This window comes from Rhinolophus ferrumequinum, chromosome 18, assembly GCF_004115265.2.
Source record: "Rhinolophus ferrumequinum isolate MPI-CBG mRhiFer1 chromosome 18, mRhiFer1_v1.p, whole genome shotgun sequence".
Taxonomy (NCBI): Eukaryota; Metazoa; Chordata; class Mammalia; order Chiroptera; family Rhinolophidae; genus Rhinolophus; species Rhinolophus ferrumequinum.
The window spans coordinates 47,346,449-47,364,820 of NC_046301.1; the positions used below are offsets into that span (position 1 = coordinate 47,346,449).

General features: G+C 38.4%; 2 protein-coding genes across 4 annotated transcripts in view; one reads left to right on the forward strand and one right to left on the reverse strand.

Annotated features, from left to right (window-relative positions):
- LOC117037930 (zinc finger protein 333) overlaps positions 1-18,372 on the reverse strand; it is a 1,118,586-nt gene that overhangs the window by 942,842 nt on the left and 157,372 nt on the right. The window lies entirely within an intron of this gene.
- Positions 8,213-18,372, forward strand: part of LOC117037929 (adhesion G protein-coupled receptor E2-like) — a 42,854-nt gene continuing 32,694 nt past the window's right edge. For 2 of the 3 annotated variants that reach the window (XM_033134465.1, XM_033134466.1), the window contains exons 1-3: positions 8,213-8,367; positions 9,389-9,439; positions 16,127-16,249. In XM_033134465.1, coding sequence (XP_032990356.1) covers positions 8,337-8,367; positions 9,389-9,439; positions 16,127-16,249 — 205 coding nt within the window. In that variant the 5' untranslated portion in view covers positions 8,213-8,336. The remainder of the gene's footprint in view (positions 8,368-9,388; positions 9,440-16,126; positions 16,250-18,372) is intronic. The other variant, XM_033134467.1, reaches the window with a different exon arrangement.

Sequence of the window (18,372 nt, forward strand, 5' to 3'; positions counted from 1 at the left end):
TGAGATATTTTCCTTCTATGTTGAACTTTTAAGAGTTTATTTTTTACCATGAATATATGTAAAATATCTGCAGATTTTTTCTCTGCATCTATTGAAATGATCACATGATTTTTTTCTTTCATTTTATTAATGAGATGTATCCTATTGATTGATTTGCATATGCTGAACCATCTTTGCATCCCAAGGATAAATCCCATTTGGTCCTGGTGAATGATCTTTTTAATGTATTGTTGAATTTGGTTTGCTAGTATTTTATTGAGAATTTTTCTATCTATATTCATCAGGGATATTAGGCTGTAATTATGAGAAACAATTTTAACAGTCATATGTGTAGTTGTATAATTTGTCAATTTAAAATAAAAATAAGATATAAAACTTTTAAGTCATTTAAGTGTGATAGCAATACTAGCCTTGTTTATCTTGAGATTATGATATGGAGACAATCAAATAATTTTAAGGAACTTAAGAAAATTAAAAGCAAAAATTAATATACAAGTTCTGACAATTAAGTTCAAGACCTTGTTGCAACGATGTTGCTAACCTTTTTTGATATCACAGGGATTTTTTTTTTTTAAAGATTTTATTGGGGAAGGGGAACAGGACTTTATTGGGGAACAGTGTGTACTTCCAGGACTTTTTTCCAAGTCAAGTTGTCCTTTCAATCTTAGTTGTGGAGGGTGCCATTCAGCTTCAAGTTGTTGTCCTTCCAGTTTTAGTTGTGGCGGGCACAGCTCAGCTCCAGGTCCAGTTGCCATTGCTAGTTGCAGGGGGCGCAGCCCACCATCCCTTGCGGGAGTCGAACCCGGCAACCTTGTGGTTGAGAGGATGCATTCCAACCAACTGAGCCATCAGGGAGCTCAGCGGCAGCTCAGCTCAAGCTGCCATGTTCAATCTTAGTTGCAGGGGGGCGGAGCCCACCATCCCTGTGGGACTCGAGGAATTGAACTGGCAACCTTGCAGTTGAGAGCCCACTGGCCCATGTGGGAATCCAACCGGCAGCCTTCGGAGTTAGGAGCATGGAGCTCTAACCGCCTGAGCCACCGGGCCGGCCCCCTCACAGGGATTATTCATTATGAATTTGTATCAACTGGACAAACAGTTAACCATGTTTACTATTTGGAAATGCTGAAAAGGCTGCGTGAAAAAATTAGACTACCTGAATTTTTCGCCAACAATTTATGGCTCTTGCATCACGACAATGCACCAGCTCATATGGCACTGTCTATGAGGGAGTTTTTAGCCAGTAAACTCTCCTTATTGACCTTATCTGGCCCCCAATGACTTCTTTCTTTACCCAAAGATAAAGAAAATATTGAAAGGAAGACATTTTGATGACATTCAGGATATCAAGGGTAATATGACGACAGCTCTGAAGGCCATTCAAGAAGGAGTTCCAAAATTGCTTTGAAGGAAGGATGGACTAGGTGCTGGCGTTGGTGCATAGCTTTCCAAGGGAGTGCTTTGAAGGTGACCATAGTGATATTCAGCAATGAGGTACGTAGAACTTTTCCTAGGATGAGTTTGTGAACTTAATTGTCCAACCTCGTAAGGTAATATAATGTTGGTGGAATAATAGAGATAACTAAATATGCATGATTAATTGCTTTTCACAAATGAAGGTATGAAGTATATTATTTTTTAGGTATTTCTAGTAGAACATGTAATGTGTCAGGTGCTTTACCTGTTTTATCTCATTGAATTCTCCCAACACCCTGGTGAGAATAACTATTTTTGTCTTTCAAAAATCTTAAGGGATGTGCTTGATACGATAAAACTAGTAACTGTAAATTCTCTCATCTTCCTATCTCAATACATTCATATTTGATTGGAATCACTAGAGTGAAAACAATAGGGAAAAGCAAGAATGAAAGAGAGCAACATGTCTCAAGACCCAGGATATATTAATAGATGGTACTCTGAATATTAGCTAGGTCATAGTCTTATTGTTGCTCAAACAGTACTGGATTCTATCCTTGGCTAGGGACCAGCATATTTACTATTTTAGAAAGGCCCTCTAAATAGAGTCAGCATCAGTCTTTCATCAACAGGAATTAAGAAACATCACCAAGGAGGTGGGCAGTCCAAACAGTAGTAATGCTAGCAAAAGATGAAAAGCAGAACAGAGATCTGATAAGATTAAATTGGGTGAGGGAAGAGGAAGGAAGCATCTGGCCAGCTCTTTTCCAAGTCAGTTCTTCTAGGGCACTGGTTACTTGCTTCAACAGGAAATATTATTGGTTCACAGATCAAGATAAAATTCCGCTAGTGCTCAGTCTTCATGTTTCTGCACAATGGAGAGCAGATATTTTGCATTTTATCCAGGTAAGTATAATTGAGAGGATCTTAATTACAACCATTTTAGTATCCTCTATCCATTTGGAGAAATGTCTGTGTCCTCTGCTTGATTCCTAACATGCTCTTGTACTACTCCTCAGAAGGACAATAACAAAAAAGGGCTCTTGTTTACTTCTACTGACCTTTCAAAGAAGGAAGTGTTTTGAACTTGAAGCCAGGGGAAAATGGGGGCTTATCTTGGTATTTCTCAATATATTATCTATACATTTTTGTTATTATTACCTATACAGTTTTTTATTCTTTGAATATATCCTGAGAAGTAATACAATGCCTGTAATTTGTCTCCAAATAATTCAGTGGAGGCAGGGGAATGAGTAGAAGTGTAGATGAAATAAAAGTGGCCATATGCTTATGATTATTGTAGCAGGATGACTGATGCACAATGGTTCAGTTGACTGTTTTTCTACTTTTTAGTACGCTTGTAATTTCCTAGTAAACAGTAAAAATGTTGAAAAATAAAGATCAGATTGCACAAAATGACAGAACTGATGAGTGGCAGAACTCAAATTCAAAATTAATTGTGTACAACCCTAAGACCAGTGGTGTAATCTCAGGCCAGCCTGGAAGTGAAAATTGATTTAAGCCACTTAAAAGAAGAATGATCCTGAACTATACAGAACTAAGATTAGTATCTGAATAAAGATGACCAGGTCCATAGAGTTTTGTCATAAGATGTATGCTGTAAAGTGGATGGGAATAGATGATCTAATATGTGTGCCTGTTATTTTTTGTCTGTGGAGATTTTGATCCCCATACTAAAAGCCTACTGTTATCAATACTTTGGGAGGCTTCTGGAAGATAAAAGGTCCTGTGGGATAGTCTAGGAGCCTGCCTAAAGGAAAATACTGGGATGCCTCTAGGAGCCCTGGGGCCACTTAACCTGGTGGTAGAAGGGGAAAGTCCACTGAACCAGATGGTAGAAGCTATTTCTGTGGGTGCTTTAGATCTCATTCCTCAGCCATATTCACCTCCTCTCTCTCTCTTTTAGGGCATATGTGTAGTTGTATAATTTGTCAATTTAAAATAAAAATAAGATATAAAACTTTTAAGTCATTTAAGTGTGATAGCAATACTAGCCTTGTTTATCTTGAGATTATGATATGGAGACAATCAAATAATTTTAAGGAACTTAAGAAAATTAAAAGCAAAAATTAATATACAAGTTCTGACAATTAAGTTCAAGACCTTGTTGCAACGATGTTGCTAACCTTTTTTGATATCACAGGGATTTTTTTTTTTTAAAGATTTTATTGGGGAAGGGGAACAGGACTTTATTGGGGAACAGTGTGTACTTCCAGGACTTTTTTCCAAGTCAAGTTGTCCTTTCAATCTTAGTTGTGGAGGGTGCCATTCAGCTTCAAGTTGTTGTCCTTCCAGTTTTAGTTGTGGCGGGCACAGCTCAGCTCCAGGTCCAGTTGCCATTGCTAGTTGCAGGGGGCGCAGCCCACCATCCCTTGCGGGAGTCGAACCCGGCAACCTTGTGGTTGAGAGGATGCATTCCAACCAACTGAGCCATCAGGGAGCTCAGCGGCAGCTCAGCTCAAGCTGCCATGTTCAATCTTAGTTGCAGGGGGGCGGAGCCCACCATCCCTGTGGGACTCGAGGAATTGAACTGGCAACCTTGCAGTTGAGAGCCCACTGGCCCATGTGGGAATCCAACCGGCAGCCTTCGGAGTTAGGAGCATGGAGCTCTAACCGCCTGAGCCACCGGGCCGGCCCCCTCACAGGGATTATTCATTATGAATTTGTATCAACTGGACAAACAGTTAACCATGTTTACTATTTGGAAATGCTGAAAAGGCTGCGTGAAAAAATTAGACTACCTGAATTTTTCGCCAACAATTTATGGCTCTTGCATCACGACAATGCACCAGCTCATATGGCACTGTCTATGAGGGAGTTTTTAGCCAGTAAACTCTCCTTATTGACCTTATCTGGCCCCCAATGACTTCTTTCTTTACCCAAAGATAAAGAAAATATTGAAAGGAAGACATTTTGATGACATTCAGGATATCAAGGGTAATATGACGACAGCTCTGAAGGCCATTCAAGAAGGAGTTCCAAAATTGCTTTGAAGGAAGGATGGACTAGGTGCTGGCGTTGGTGCATAGCTTTCCAAGGGAGTGCTTTGAAGGTGACCATAGTGATATTCAGCAATGAGGTACGTAGAACTTTTCCTAGGATGAGTTTGTGAACTTAATTGTCCAACCTCGTAAGGTAATATAATGTTGGTGGAATAATAGAGATAACTAAATATGCATGATTAATTGCTTTTCACAAATGAAGGTATGAAGTATATTATTTTTTAGGTATTTCTAGTAGAACATGTAATGTGTCAGGTGCTTTACCTGTTTTATCTCATTGAATTCTCCCAACACCCTGGTGAGAATAACTATTTTTGTCTTTCAAAAATCTTAAGGGATGTGCTTGATACGATAAAACTAGTAACTGTAAATTCTCTCATCTTCCTATCTCAATACATTCATATTTGATTGGAATCACTAGAGTGAAAACAATAGGGAAAAGCAAGAATGAAAGAGAGCAACATGTCTCAAGACCCAGGATATATTAATAGATGGTACTCTGAATATTAGCTAGGTCATAGTCTTATTGTTGCTCAAACAGTACTGGATTCTATCCTTGGCTAGGGACCAGCATATTTACTATTTTAGAAAGGCCCTCTAAATAGAGTCAGCATCAGTCTTTCATCAACAGGAATTAAGAAACATCACCAAGGAGGTGGGCAGTCCAAACAGTAGTAATGCTAGCAAAAGATGAAAAGCAGAACAGAGATCTGATAAGATTAAATTGGGTGAGGGAAGAGGAAGGAAGCATCTGGCCAGCTCTTTTCCAAGTCAGTTCTTCTAGGGCACTGGTTACTTGCTTCAACAGGAAATATTATTGGTTCACAGATCAAGATAAAATTCCGCTAGTGCTCAGTCTTCATGTTTCTGCACAATGGAGAGCAGATATTTTGCATTTTATCCAGGTAAGTATAATTGAGAGGATCTTAATTACAACCATTTTAGTATCCTCTATCCATTTGGAGAAATGTCTGTGTCCTCTGCTTGATTCCTAACATGCTCTTGTACTACTCCTCAGAAGGACAATAACAAAAAAGGGCTCTTGTTTACTTCTACTGACCTTTCAAAGAAGGAAGTGTTTTGAACTTGAAGCCAGGGGAAAATGGGGGCTTATCTTGGTATTTCTCAATATATTATCTATACATTTTTGTTATTATTACCTATACAGTTTTTTATTCTTTGAATATATCCTGAGAAGTAATACAATGCCTGTAATTTGTCTCCAAATAATTCAGTGGAGGCAGGGGAATGAGTAGAAGTGTAGATGAAATAAAAGTGGCCATATGCTTATGATTATTGTAGCAGGATGACTGATGCACAATGGTTCAGTTGACTGTTTTTCTACTTTTTAGTACGCTTGTAATTTCCTAGTAAACAGTAAAAATGTTGAAAAATAAAGATCAGATTGCACAAAATGACAGAACTGATGAGTGGCAGAACTCAAATTCAAAATTAATTGTGTACAACCCTAAGACCAGTGGTGTAATCTCAGGCCAGCCTGGAAGTGAAAATTGATTTAAGCCACTTAAAAGAAGAATGATCCTGAACTATACAGAACTAAGATTAGTATCTGAATAAAGATGACCAGGTCCATAGAGTTTTGTCATAAGATGTATGCTGTAAAGTGGATGGGAATAGATGATCTAATATGTGTGCCTGTTATTTTTTGTCTGTGGAGATTTTGATCCCCATACTAAAAGCCTACTGTTATCAATACTTTGGGAGGCTTCTGGAAGATAAAAGGTCCTGTGGGATAGTCTAGGAGCCTGCCTAAAGGAAAATACTGGGATGCCTCTAGGAGCCCTGGGGCCACTTAACCTGGTGGTAGAAGGGGAAAGTCCACTGAACCAGATGGTAGAAGCTATTTCTGTGGGTGCTTTAGATCTCATTCCTCAGCCATATTCACCTCCTCTCTCTCTCTTTTAGGGCATATGTGTAGTTGTATAATTTGTCAATTTAAAATAAAAATAAGATATAAAACTTTTAAGTCATTTAAGTGTGATAGCAATACTAGCCTTGTTTATCTTGAGATTATGATATGGAGACAATCAAATAATTTTAAGGAACTTAAGAAAATTAAAAGCAAAAATTAATATACAAGTTCTGACAATTAAGTTCAAGACCTTGTTGCAACGATGTTGCTAACCTTTTTTGATATCACAGGGATTTTTTTTTTTTTAAAGATTTTATTGGGGAAGGGGAACAGGACTTTATTGGGGAACAGTGTGTACTTCCAGGACTTTTTTCCAAGTCAAGTTGTCCTTTCAATCTTAGTTGTGGAGGGTGCCATTCAGCTTCAAGTTGTTGTCCTTCCAGTTTTAGTTGTGGCGGGCACAGCTCAGCTCCAGGTCCAGTTGCCATTGCTAGTTGCAGGGGGCGCAGCCCACCATCCCTTGCGGGAGTCGAACCCGGCAACCTTGTGGTTGAGAGGATGCATTCCAACCAACTGAGCCATCAGGGAGCTCAGCGGCAGCTCAGCTCAAGCTGCCATGTTCAATCTTAGTTGCAGGGGGGCGGAGCCCACCATCCCTGTGGGACTCGAGGAATTGAACTGGCAACCTTGCAGTTGAGAGCCCACTGGCCCATGTGGGAATCCAACCGGCAGCCTTCGGAGTTAGGAGCATGGAGCTCTAACCGCCTGAGCCACCGGGCCGGCCCCCTCACAGGGATTATTCATTATGAATTTGTATCAACTGGACAAACAGTTAACCATGTTTACTATTTGGAAATGCTGAAAAGGCTGCGTGAAAAAATTAGACTACCTGAATTTTTCGCCAACAATTTATGGCTCTTGCATCACGACAATGCACCAGCTCATATGGCACTGTCTATGAGGGAGTTTTTAGCCAGTAAACTCTCCTTATTGACCTTATCTGGCCCCCAATGACTTCTTTCTTTACCCAAAGATAAAGAAAATATTGAAAGGAAGACATTTTGATGACATTCAGGATATCAAGGGTAATATGACGACAGCTCTGAAGGCCATTCAAGAAGGAGTTCCAAAATTGCTTTGAAGGAAGGATGGACTAGGTGCTGGCGTTGGTGCATAGCTTTCCAAGGGAGTGCTTTGAAGGTGACCATAGTGATATTCAGCAATGAGGTACGTAGAACTTTTCCTAGGATGAGTTTGTGAACTTAATTGTCCAACCTCGTAAGGTAATATAATGTTGGTGGAATAATAGAGATAACTAAATATGCATGATTAATTGCTTTTCACAAATGAAGGTATGAAGTATATTATTTTTTAGGTATTTCTAGTAGAACATGTAATGTGTCAGGTGCTTTACCTGTTTTATCTCATTGAATTCTCCCAACACCCTGGTGAGAATAACTATTTTTGTCTTTCAAAAATCTTAAGGGATGTGCTTGATACGATAAAACTAGTAACTGTAAATTCTCTCATCTTCCTATCTCAATACATTCATATTTGATTGGAATCACTAGAGTGAAAACAATAGGGAAAAGCAAGAATGAAAGAGAGCAACATGTCTCAAGACCCAGGATATATTAATAGATGGTACTCTGAATATTAGCTAGGTCATAGTCTTATTGTTGCTCAAACAGTACTGGATTCTATCCTTGGCTAGGGACCAGCATATTTACTATTTTAGAAAGGCCCTCTAAATAGAGTCAGCATCAGTCTTTCATCAACAGGAATTAAGAAACATCACCAAGGAGGTGGGCAGTCCAAACAGTAGTAATGCTAGCAAAAGATGAAAAGCAGAACAGAGATCTGATAAGATTAAATTGGGTGAGGGAAGAGGAAGGAAGCATCTGGCCAGCTCTTTTCCAAGTCAGTTCTTCTAGGGCACTGGTTACTTGCTTCAACAGGAAATATTATTGGTTCACAGATCAAGATAAAATTCCGCTAGTGCTCAGTCTTCATGTTTCTGCACAATGGAGAGCAGATATTTTGCATTTTATCCAGGTAAGTATAATTGAGAGGATCTTAATTACAACCATTTTAGTATCCTCTATCCATTTGGAGAAATGTCTGTGTCCTCTGCTTGATTCCTAACATGCTCTTGTACTACTCCTCAGAAGGACAATAACAAAAAAGGGCTCTTGTTTACTTCTACTGACCTTTCAAAGAAGGAAGTGTTTTGAACTTGAAGCCAGGGGAAAATGGGGGCTTATCTTGGTATTTCTCAATATATTATCTATACATTTTTGTTATTATTACCTATACAGTTTTTTATTCTTTGAATATATCCTGAGAAGTAATACAATGCCTGTAATTTGTCTCCAAATAATTCAGTGGAGGCAGGGGAATGAGTAGAAGTGTAGATGAAATAAAAGTGGCCATATGCTTATGATTATTGTAGCAGGATGATTGATGCACAATGGTTCAGTTGACTGTTTTTCTACTTTTTAGTACGCTTGTAATTTCCTAGTAAACAGTAAAAATGTTGAAAAATAAAGATCAGATTGCACAAAATGACAGAACTGATGAGTGGCAGAACTCAAATTCAAAATTAATTGTGTACAACCCTAAGACCAGTGGTGTAATCTCAGGCCAGCCTGGAAGTGAAAATTGATTTAAGCCACTTAAAAGAAGAATGATCCTGAACTATACAGAACTAAGATTAGTATCTGAATAAAGATGACCAGGTCCATAGAGTTTTGTCATAAGATGTATGCTGTAAAGTGGATGGGAATAGATGATCTAATATGTGTGCCTGTTATTTTTTGTCTGTGGAGATTTTGATCCCCATACTAAAAGCCTACTGTTATCAATACTTTGGGAGGCTTCTGGAAGATAAAAGGTCCTGTGGGATAGTCTAGGAGCCTGCCTAAAGGAAAATACTGGGATGCCTCTAGGAGCCCTGGGGCCACTTAACCTGGTGGTAGAAGGGGAAAGTCCACTGAACCAGATGGTAGAAGCTATTTCTGTGGGTGCTTTAGATCTCATTCCTCAGCCATATTCACCTCCTCTCTCTCTCTTTTAGGGCTCTGGGTCCTGCTAATATCTTTGGGAGCTATTGCCCAGAAGCCCGGATGTGAGTATGTTCAAAGAAACCCCACCCATCACCTGAAGTCGAGGAAAGGATTTTTTACTTTAAATAAAGTTTATTGGGGTGACAATTGTTAGTAAAGTTACATCGATTTCAGGTGTAACTTTAATACATCACCTATATATCACATTGTGTGTTCACCACCCAGAGTCAGTTCTCCTTCCATCACCATATATGAGACCACGTTTACTCTCTTCTAGAGCCCCTACCCCCCCTTACCCTCTAGTAACACCTACACTATTGTCTACCTCTATGAGTTTTTGTTCCTTCATTTTTTTGTGTTGTTCCTTTGTTGTTTTCAGTTTTATATACCACATATCAGTGAAATCATATGGTTCTCTACTTTTTCTGTCTGACTTATTTCACTTAGCATTATAGTCTCAAGATCCATCCATGTTGTCACAAATGGTCCTATTTCATCTTTTCTAACCGCCGAACAGTATTCCATTGTGTATATATACCACAACTTCTTTATCCATTGATCTATCTAAGGACATTTTGGTTGTTTCCTGTCGGCTTTATTTACATTGCAGTAAATAAAGCTGCAATGAACATTGGAGCACACATGGCTTTATGGATAAATGTTTTCAGATTTCTTTGCGTAGATACCCAAAAGAGGGATTGCTGGGTCATGTGGTAATTCTATTCGTAATTTTTTGAGGAACCTCCACATTACGTTCCATAGCGGCTGCACCAATCTGCATTCCCACCAACAGTGTATGAGGGTTCCTTTTTCTCCACAGCCTCTCCAACACTTGTTACTATCTGTCTTGTTGATCATAGCCATTCTAATTGGGGTGAGGTGATATCTCATTGTGGTTTTTATTTGCATTTCTCTGATAATTAGTGATGTTGAGCATTTTTTGTGTCTATTTGCCATTTGTATATCCTTTTTTGAGAAATGTCTCTTCATGTCCTCTGCCCATTTTTCAATTGGGTTGTTTGTTATTTTGTTGTTGCATTGTATGAATTTCTTGTATATTTTGGCTATTAGCCCCTTATCGGAGGCACTGTTTGGAAAAATCTTCTCCCATTCAGTTGGTCGCCTCATTTTGTTGATGGTTTCTTTTGCTGTGCAGAAGTTTTTAAGTTTCATATAGTCATATTCATTCATTTTAGCTTTTACTTCCCTTGCCTTTGGCGTCAAATTCCTAAAATGCTCTTTGAACCCAAGGACTATAAGTTTAGTACCTCTGTTTTCGTGTATGCAGTGTATTGTTTCAGGTCTTATGCTTAGGTCTTTGATCCATTTTGAATTAATTTTGGTACATGGTGACAGATAGCAGTCCAGTTTCATTGTTTTGTACGTGGCTTTCCAATTCTCCCAGAACCATTTATTGAAGAGGCTGTCTTTTCTCCATTGTATGTTTTTGGCTTCTTTGTCAAAAATTATCTGTCAATATTTATGTGGGTTTATTTCTGGGTTCTCAATTCTATTCCATTGGTCTGTGTGTCTGTTTTTCTGCCAATACCATACTGTTTTAATTATTGTTGCCCTGTAGTAAAAGCTGAAGTCAGGGAGAGTGATACCTCCAGCATTGTTCTTTTTTCTTAGGATTGCTTTGGCTATTCGGGGTCTTTTGTGGTTCCATACAAATCTGATGATTTTTTGTTCTATTTCTTTAAAAAATGCCATTGGAATTTTGATGGGGATTGCATTAAATCTGTATATTGCTTTGGGTAATATGGCCATTTTAACTATGTTGATTCTTCCAATCCATGAGTATGGACTGTCTTTCCATTTCTTTGTGTCTTCTTCAATTTCTTTTAAAAATGTCTTATAGTTTTCAGCATATAGGTCTTTCACATCCTTGGTTAAGTTTACTCCTAGGTAATTTATTTTTTTTGTTGCAGTTGCAAAAGGAATTGTTTTTTTTATTTCTTTTTCTGAGATTTCATTGTATATAGGAATGCAATGGACTTTTGTATGTTGATTTTGTAGCCAGCAACTTTACTATATTTGTTTATTGTTTCTGTTAGGTTTTTGGTGGAGTCTTTAGGTTTTTCTATGTATAGCATCCTGTCATCTGCAAAGAATGACAATTTAACTTCTTCATTCCCAATTGGATGCCTTTTATTTCTTTCTTTTGCCTGATTGCTCTGGCGAGGACTTCCAACACTATGTTGAAAAGCAGAGGTGGTAGGGGACAGCCCTGTCGTGTTCCTGAACATAGAGCAAAGGGCTTCAGTTTTTCACCGTTAATTATGAGATTAGCTGAGGGTTTGTCATATATGGCCTTTATTATGTTAAGGTGTTTTCCTTCTATACCTATTTTATTAAGTGTTTTAATCATAAATGGATGTTGTATCTTGTCAAATGCTTTTTTTTGCATCTATTGATGTAATCATATGATTTTTGTCCTTTATTTTGTTTATGTGGTATATCACATTGAGAGATTTGCATATGTTGAACCATCCTTGTGCCCCTGAGGTGAACCCCACTTGGTCGTGATGAATAATCTTTTTAATGCATTGTCCAATTTGTTTTCCTAGAATTTTGTTTAGGATTTTTGCATCTGTATTCATCAAAGATACTAATCTGTAGTTTTCTTTTTTTTGTGTTATCCTCACCAGGTTTTGGAATCAGGGTAATATTGGCCTCATAAAATGAGTTAGAGAGTATTGTCTGTTCTTCAATTTTTTGGAAGAGTTTGAGTAGCACATGTATTAGATCCTCTTTGAAGATTTGGTATAATTCACTAGTGCAGAGATCTGGTCCTGGACTTTTGCTTTTGGGAAGATTTCGGATGACTGATTCAATTTCCTTACTGGTGATCTGTCTGTTGAGATTTTTGATTTCTTCGTCATTCAGTCGAGGACGGCTAAATGTTTCTAAGAACTTGTCCATTTCTTCTAGGTTATTGAATTTGGTGGAATATAGTCCTTCATAGTATTCTTGGATGATCCTTTGTATTTCTGTGGCATCCGTGATAACTTTCTTTCTTTCATTTCTGATTTTGCTTATTAGTGTCTTTTCTCTTTTTATCTTAGTGAGTCTAAAGAAGGGTTGGTCAATTTTATTAATGTTTTCAAAAAAACACATCTTTGTCATATTAACTTTTTTCTATTGTCTTTTTGTTCTCTATTTCACTTAGTTCTGCTCTGATTTTTATCATTTCCTTTCTTCTGCTGACCTTGGGTTTCATTTGTTCTTCTTTTTCTAGTTCTTTAAGATGTAACGTGAGGTGGTTTATCTGGGATTATTCTTATTTCTTGAGATAGGCCTGAAATGATATAAATTTCCTTCTTAAAACTGCCTTCGCTACATCTCAAAAATCTTGGTAGGATGTATTTTCATTCTCATTTGTTTTTATGTATCTTTTGATCTCTCCTCTAATTTCTTCTTTGACCCAGTCTTTTTTCAAAAGTATGGTGTTTAATCTCCACATATTTGTGGTTTTTTTCTGCTTTATTTTTGCAATTGATATCCAATTTCAAAGCCTTGTGATCAGATAATATGCTTGGTATGATTTCAATCTTCTTAAATTTGCTGAGGTTAGTTTTATGTCCCAATATGTGGTCTATCCTTGAGAATATTCCATGTGCACTAGAAAAGAATGTATAGTCTGATGTTCTAGGATGAAGTGTTGTATAAATGTCAACTATGTCCATTTCATCTAATGTGTCATTCAGGGCTAATATTTCTTTATTTATTTTCTGTTTGGATGATCTATCCATAGCTGTGAATGATGTATTTAGTTCCCCTACTATAATTGTCTTTTGGTCAATTTCTCCCTTTAGTTCTGTTAGTAGTTGCTTGGTATATTTTGGTGCTCCCTGATTGGGGGCATAAATATTGATGACTGTTATGTCTTCTTGTTGTATAGTCCCCTTTATCATTATGAAATGTCCACCTTTGTCTCTTGTTAACTTTTTTATCCTGAAGTCTGTTTCACCTGATATCAGTATAGCTACACCTGATTTTCTCTGGATGCCATTTTCTTGGAGTGTCAATTTCCACCCTTCTCTTTGTCTCTTTGTCCTTATAGCTGAGACGTGTCTCTTGGAGGCAGCGTATGGTTGGGTTTTGTTTTTTGATCCAATCTGCTACTCTGTGCCTTTTTATTGGTGAGTTCAGTCCATTTACATTTAAGGTGATTATTGACATGTGAGGAATTCCTATCATTCTATCTTTAGTTTTCCGGTAAGACTGTGTCTCCGTTGTTTCTTTGCCTTTTTGTTGTTGTCTATTATTTCTGTGTGGTGGTATTCTATGATGTTTCCCTCTGTTTCTTCTTTTGTTACAGTATATATTTCAGTTCTGGATTTTTTTTGAGTGGTTACCATTCAGTTTATGTAAAAGAAAGTTTGATAGTTAGAGTATTCCATTTTCTTCAGCATGTTTACTTTCTCCATTCACATATTCCAGTTCGAGCCTTTACTCTCCCCCCTTTTATGTTTTGGTTGTCACACATTATCCCTATTTATGAGGGTCGAATAGCCTCCTTCAGTATTTCTTGTAGTGCAGGTGATATGTTAGAAAATTCCCTCAGCTTCTGTATGTCTGGAAAGGTCTTTATTCCTCCTTCATATCTAAAGGATATCTTTGCTGGACATATTATTATTGGCTCATAAATTCTCTTTTTCAATAGTTTGAATATTTGATTCCACTCGCTCCTGGCTTGTAGAGTTTCTGCTGAAAAATCTGATGATAATTTAATGAGCTTTCCTTTATAGGTTACCGTCTTCTTTTCCCTGGCTGCCTTGAGGATTCTTCCTTTTTCGTTAGTTTTTGACAGCTTCAATTCAATGTGCCTTGGAGAAGGCCTGTTGGAATTGAGACAATTAGGTATTCTATTTGTTTCTTAGATTCGAGGATCCAGTTTTTCCACAAGTTTGGGAAGTTCTCGTCGACTGTTTGAATATGTTGTCTATTCCCTTCTCTCTTTCTTCTCCTTCAGGTATGCCCATTAGTCTTATATTGCTGTTTCTGGTAGAGTCAGAAAGTTCTTGTAGAGTTCTTTCATTTCTGTTAAGTCTCATTTCTCTCTCTTCTTCCATCTGTGTGATTTCAATGTTTCTATCTTCAATATCACTGATTCTTTCCTCCATCTGGTCAACTCTACTACCTAAGCTGGCTATTTCATTCTTCATTTCTTTTATTGAGTTCTTAATCTCTAGAAATTCTATTTGGTTCTTTTCTAAATTTTTAATCTCTTTGGTAAAATGTTCATTTTGTTCTTTGATTGTGTTTCTGAGTTCATTAAACTGCCTGTGTTTTCTTGCAACTTGTTGAGTTTTTTCAGAACTGCAGTCTTGAATTCTCTGTCATTTAAGTCACATATTTCCATGTCTCTAAGTTCATTTTCTGGAGACTTTTCATTTTCTTCCTGAGTTGTCTTGTTACCTTGGTTATTCATGGCAATTAATGATTTATCATTTCTCTTCCTAGACATCTACAGGAGTGGGTTCTGCAACAGGTTGATAGAAAGAGGTCTTTCTTTTGTTTTCTAGTAGGTGTTGGCAGAATGTTTTATTTTCTCTCTGACTGCAGCCTTTTATTCTCTCTCATGCTATAGTGTTGTATTTTCTCTGCACTATTCCTGCTTCTCACACAATGGGGGGATTCCCTGGAAGGTGGGCTTCTCCTCTGTGAACAGTTTGCCTGGGTCATAAGGTGCAGTCTCCATGGGGGGATTTGGAGAGCTTCTGAAGTTCCAAACCTCTTCCTGCACCAGATTCAGAGCTCGTGTGTTTCAGCAGCTCTGTTTACTTCTGCATGGATCTGCCCAGATAGGGAGGGACAGGGGCAGGGAGGGTTCTGAGAGGTGGCCCAGAGAATGGCGTCTACCTCCACCACAGCCAGTCCTGCTTCCATGGCTCCCTCCCCTTTGCTGGAACTAGTTGGGCTGCGAGTCCATGTCTGCAGACCACTATTCTCAGAACTGCAAATATTCTGTTCTTTTGATCTGACACTGCTACTGTTCTGCTTCTAGCACTGGGCAGGTGGGGGTGGGTCGAGCTCTGGGAGGGAGAGAGGGGGCGGCTAGGCTCAGTGCCTAAGGCTTCTGTTCTGTGATCAGCCGTGAGGGCTTAAACCGTTTTCAGCCTTCTTCCCTCAGTCTTTGCTCCGAAGTCTCTGCTGTAAGCATTGGGTTCAGCCTTGTTATATACTGTTCCCTCAGTCCTGTGGACCATAAGCGGAGCCCTAGCAGTCTGAGTTGTTTCCTCTCCCGCAGCTGCGGTAGTTCTGGAATAAAATGAGCTCGGAGCACTGAGTTTGGTCTGTGTCCTGCGCCTGTGCGGCTGAGTCTCACTGCTCCCTTCCCTCCTCCCCAGCTCACACAATTCGCCCACCTTTAGGTGATTTCAGTAGTGCGCCTCTTAGTCTTGCCTGTCTGCTGTGTAGGGAGTCCTTTGTGGAGTTATAGTTGTTCAATTTCTTGTAAATTCCAGGGGAGATTTCAAGAGGCTCACCTCACGCCGCCATTTTTATGACATTATCGACAGAGAAAAGGATCTTCACACTAACAAGGACTTGTTCTTGGGGATGGTCTTCTTAGGTTTTGAGAAATTTACCCTGCTTCTTTCCCAAAAGTAGAGTCTATTAACAAGGGAATTCCCTTGTATGAAGACAAGCATCTCTTCCCTCTCCTCCCCCCATGCCTTTGTTCCCAACTGGCAGCTGGTGTCTTATGAGGGAGTTCAATCCCAGATGTCCATTTCCCACAGCTCCCTGTGCTCGGTGCCCACGGAATGCCCTTTGTATCAATGCCACTTTCTGCCGCTGTGATCCTGGATTCACTTCTCTGTCTGGACAGACCATCTTTAGCAAACCCTTGGAGGTCTGTATAGGTAAGAGGCTGAGGGATGGCAGAGGGGTCATTGGAAATTTGGGGACATCTAGAGTTCTCAGCCCTTGAAGCAACATTAAAATTTATTGCCAAGGGTAGGAGAGAGGAGTCAAGAGACAGGGCAATCAGTTCTCACGGCCAAGGAGCATAGTATTAAGAGCTTAGGATTTGGAGTCAACTATCTGAATTCCAGCTATATTACTGACCAGCTGTGTGAGTCCAAGAAAATTGCTTCACTTCCCTGTATCTCAATTTCCTTATCTGTAAATCAGAGAAGATAATAATAATATCAACTCATCAATTTCTTGTGTGCTTTAAATTACTACATACATATATATACCAAGGTCTGGCAATTAAGTCAGTGAACTTCTTGCAAAAATGTTGCTAACCTTTTTTGATATTTCAGGGATTACTCATTATGAATTTGTACCAACTGAACAGTTAATCAAGTTTACTATTTGGAAGTGCTGAAAAGGCTGCATGAAAAAGTTAGACGAGCTGAACTTTTCACCAACAATTCATGGCTCTTGCATCACGACAATGCACCAGCTCACACAGCACTGTCTATGCTGTGTGAGTTTTTAGCCAGCAAACAGATAACTGTATTGGAACACCCTCTCTACTCACCTGATCTGGCCCCCAATGACTTCTTTCTTTACCCAAAGATAAAGAAAATATGGAAAGGAAGACATTTTGATAGCATTCAGGACATCAAAGGTAATATGATGACAGCTTTGATGGCCATTCCAGAAAGCGTTCCAAAATTGCTTTGAAGGGTGGACTACACACTAGCATGGGTGCATAGCTTCCCAAAGGAAGTGCTTTGGAGATGACCATAGTGATATCAGCAATGAGGTATGTAGCACTTTTTCTAGGATGAGTCCGTGAACTTAATTGTCAGATCTTCATATACATATATACATATACATACATATATATGGATACACACACACACACACATATATATACATATATATGTATATACACACACACACACACACATACACACACACACATATATATATACACACACACATATATATAGATATATCCATATATATGTTTGGAATCCATAGAGACAGAAATCAAATAGTAGGGGAGAGGGGAATGCAGAATGACTACTTAACAGTGTTTTCTTCTGGAATGATAAAAATGTTTTGAAACTAAATAGAAGTGGTGGTTACACAACATTAAGAATGTGCTAAAAATGACTGAATTGTTCAGTTTAAAGTTGATTTTGTTATGTGAATTTCATCTCAATAAAAAAAATATAAAGATAAATTAATACATGTAAAACACTTAGGACACTGCCTTGCACTTGATAAAAAGTCAATACATTTTGTTGTTATTGGTAATTGGTCAAAAACAGAGGCCGCATGGCAAAGGAGGAGGATATGGAGAGAACTGTGTAGTGATCAGAGATTTGGAATATTCTATCAACTGTAGCACCAGTTTGTAAGGAAATCCCTTTAAAGCCAGAATTTTGATTCCTCCATCAGAAAATAACCATATATAATCTTGTGCCAGGATGACCATTTGCCATTTGTAAAACACAATGTCTGAAATTAAAATTAATTTAAACCATATAATAACCAAATGAGTGGATACTATTATTATCCCCAATTTATAGATAAGGAAACTGAGACTTTGGGTGGTAGCATGTTCAGGCTCATACAGCTAACCACACAGCTGGAATTCAAATAGGATTAATTTGAAGCTCAGGACGCTCTCAAACACTGTCCCCTACGAATCTCAGAACATCCCCTTCAGAAAGTCAATGTCGGTGCCATATCATAAATGAGGAAACTTGGGGTCTGAGAGGTGAGTTGTCCAAAGTCACACAATTAGGAAGTGGAAGAACCTGGACCCACAATTTCAAACTACAGCATTCTAATTCATGTCCACTTGAGTTGGATGAAATTTGAAATATCCTTACTATGGAGTATCCCAGAGGCATGAAATTTTTTTATTATTTTGATATGAAAAAGTAGTCACAAAATATTTTAAAGTCCCAGAAGCATTTTCTTAAACCAAAGCTGTGGTCTTTTTCCCACAGGAGGGGGGGAATAGATGAAAATTAATGATGCTCTCTTCAATTTGTGAAGCTGAGTGATAGATACATAT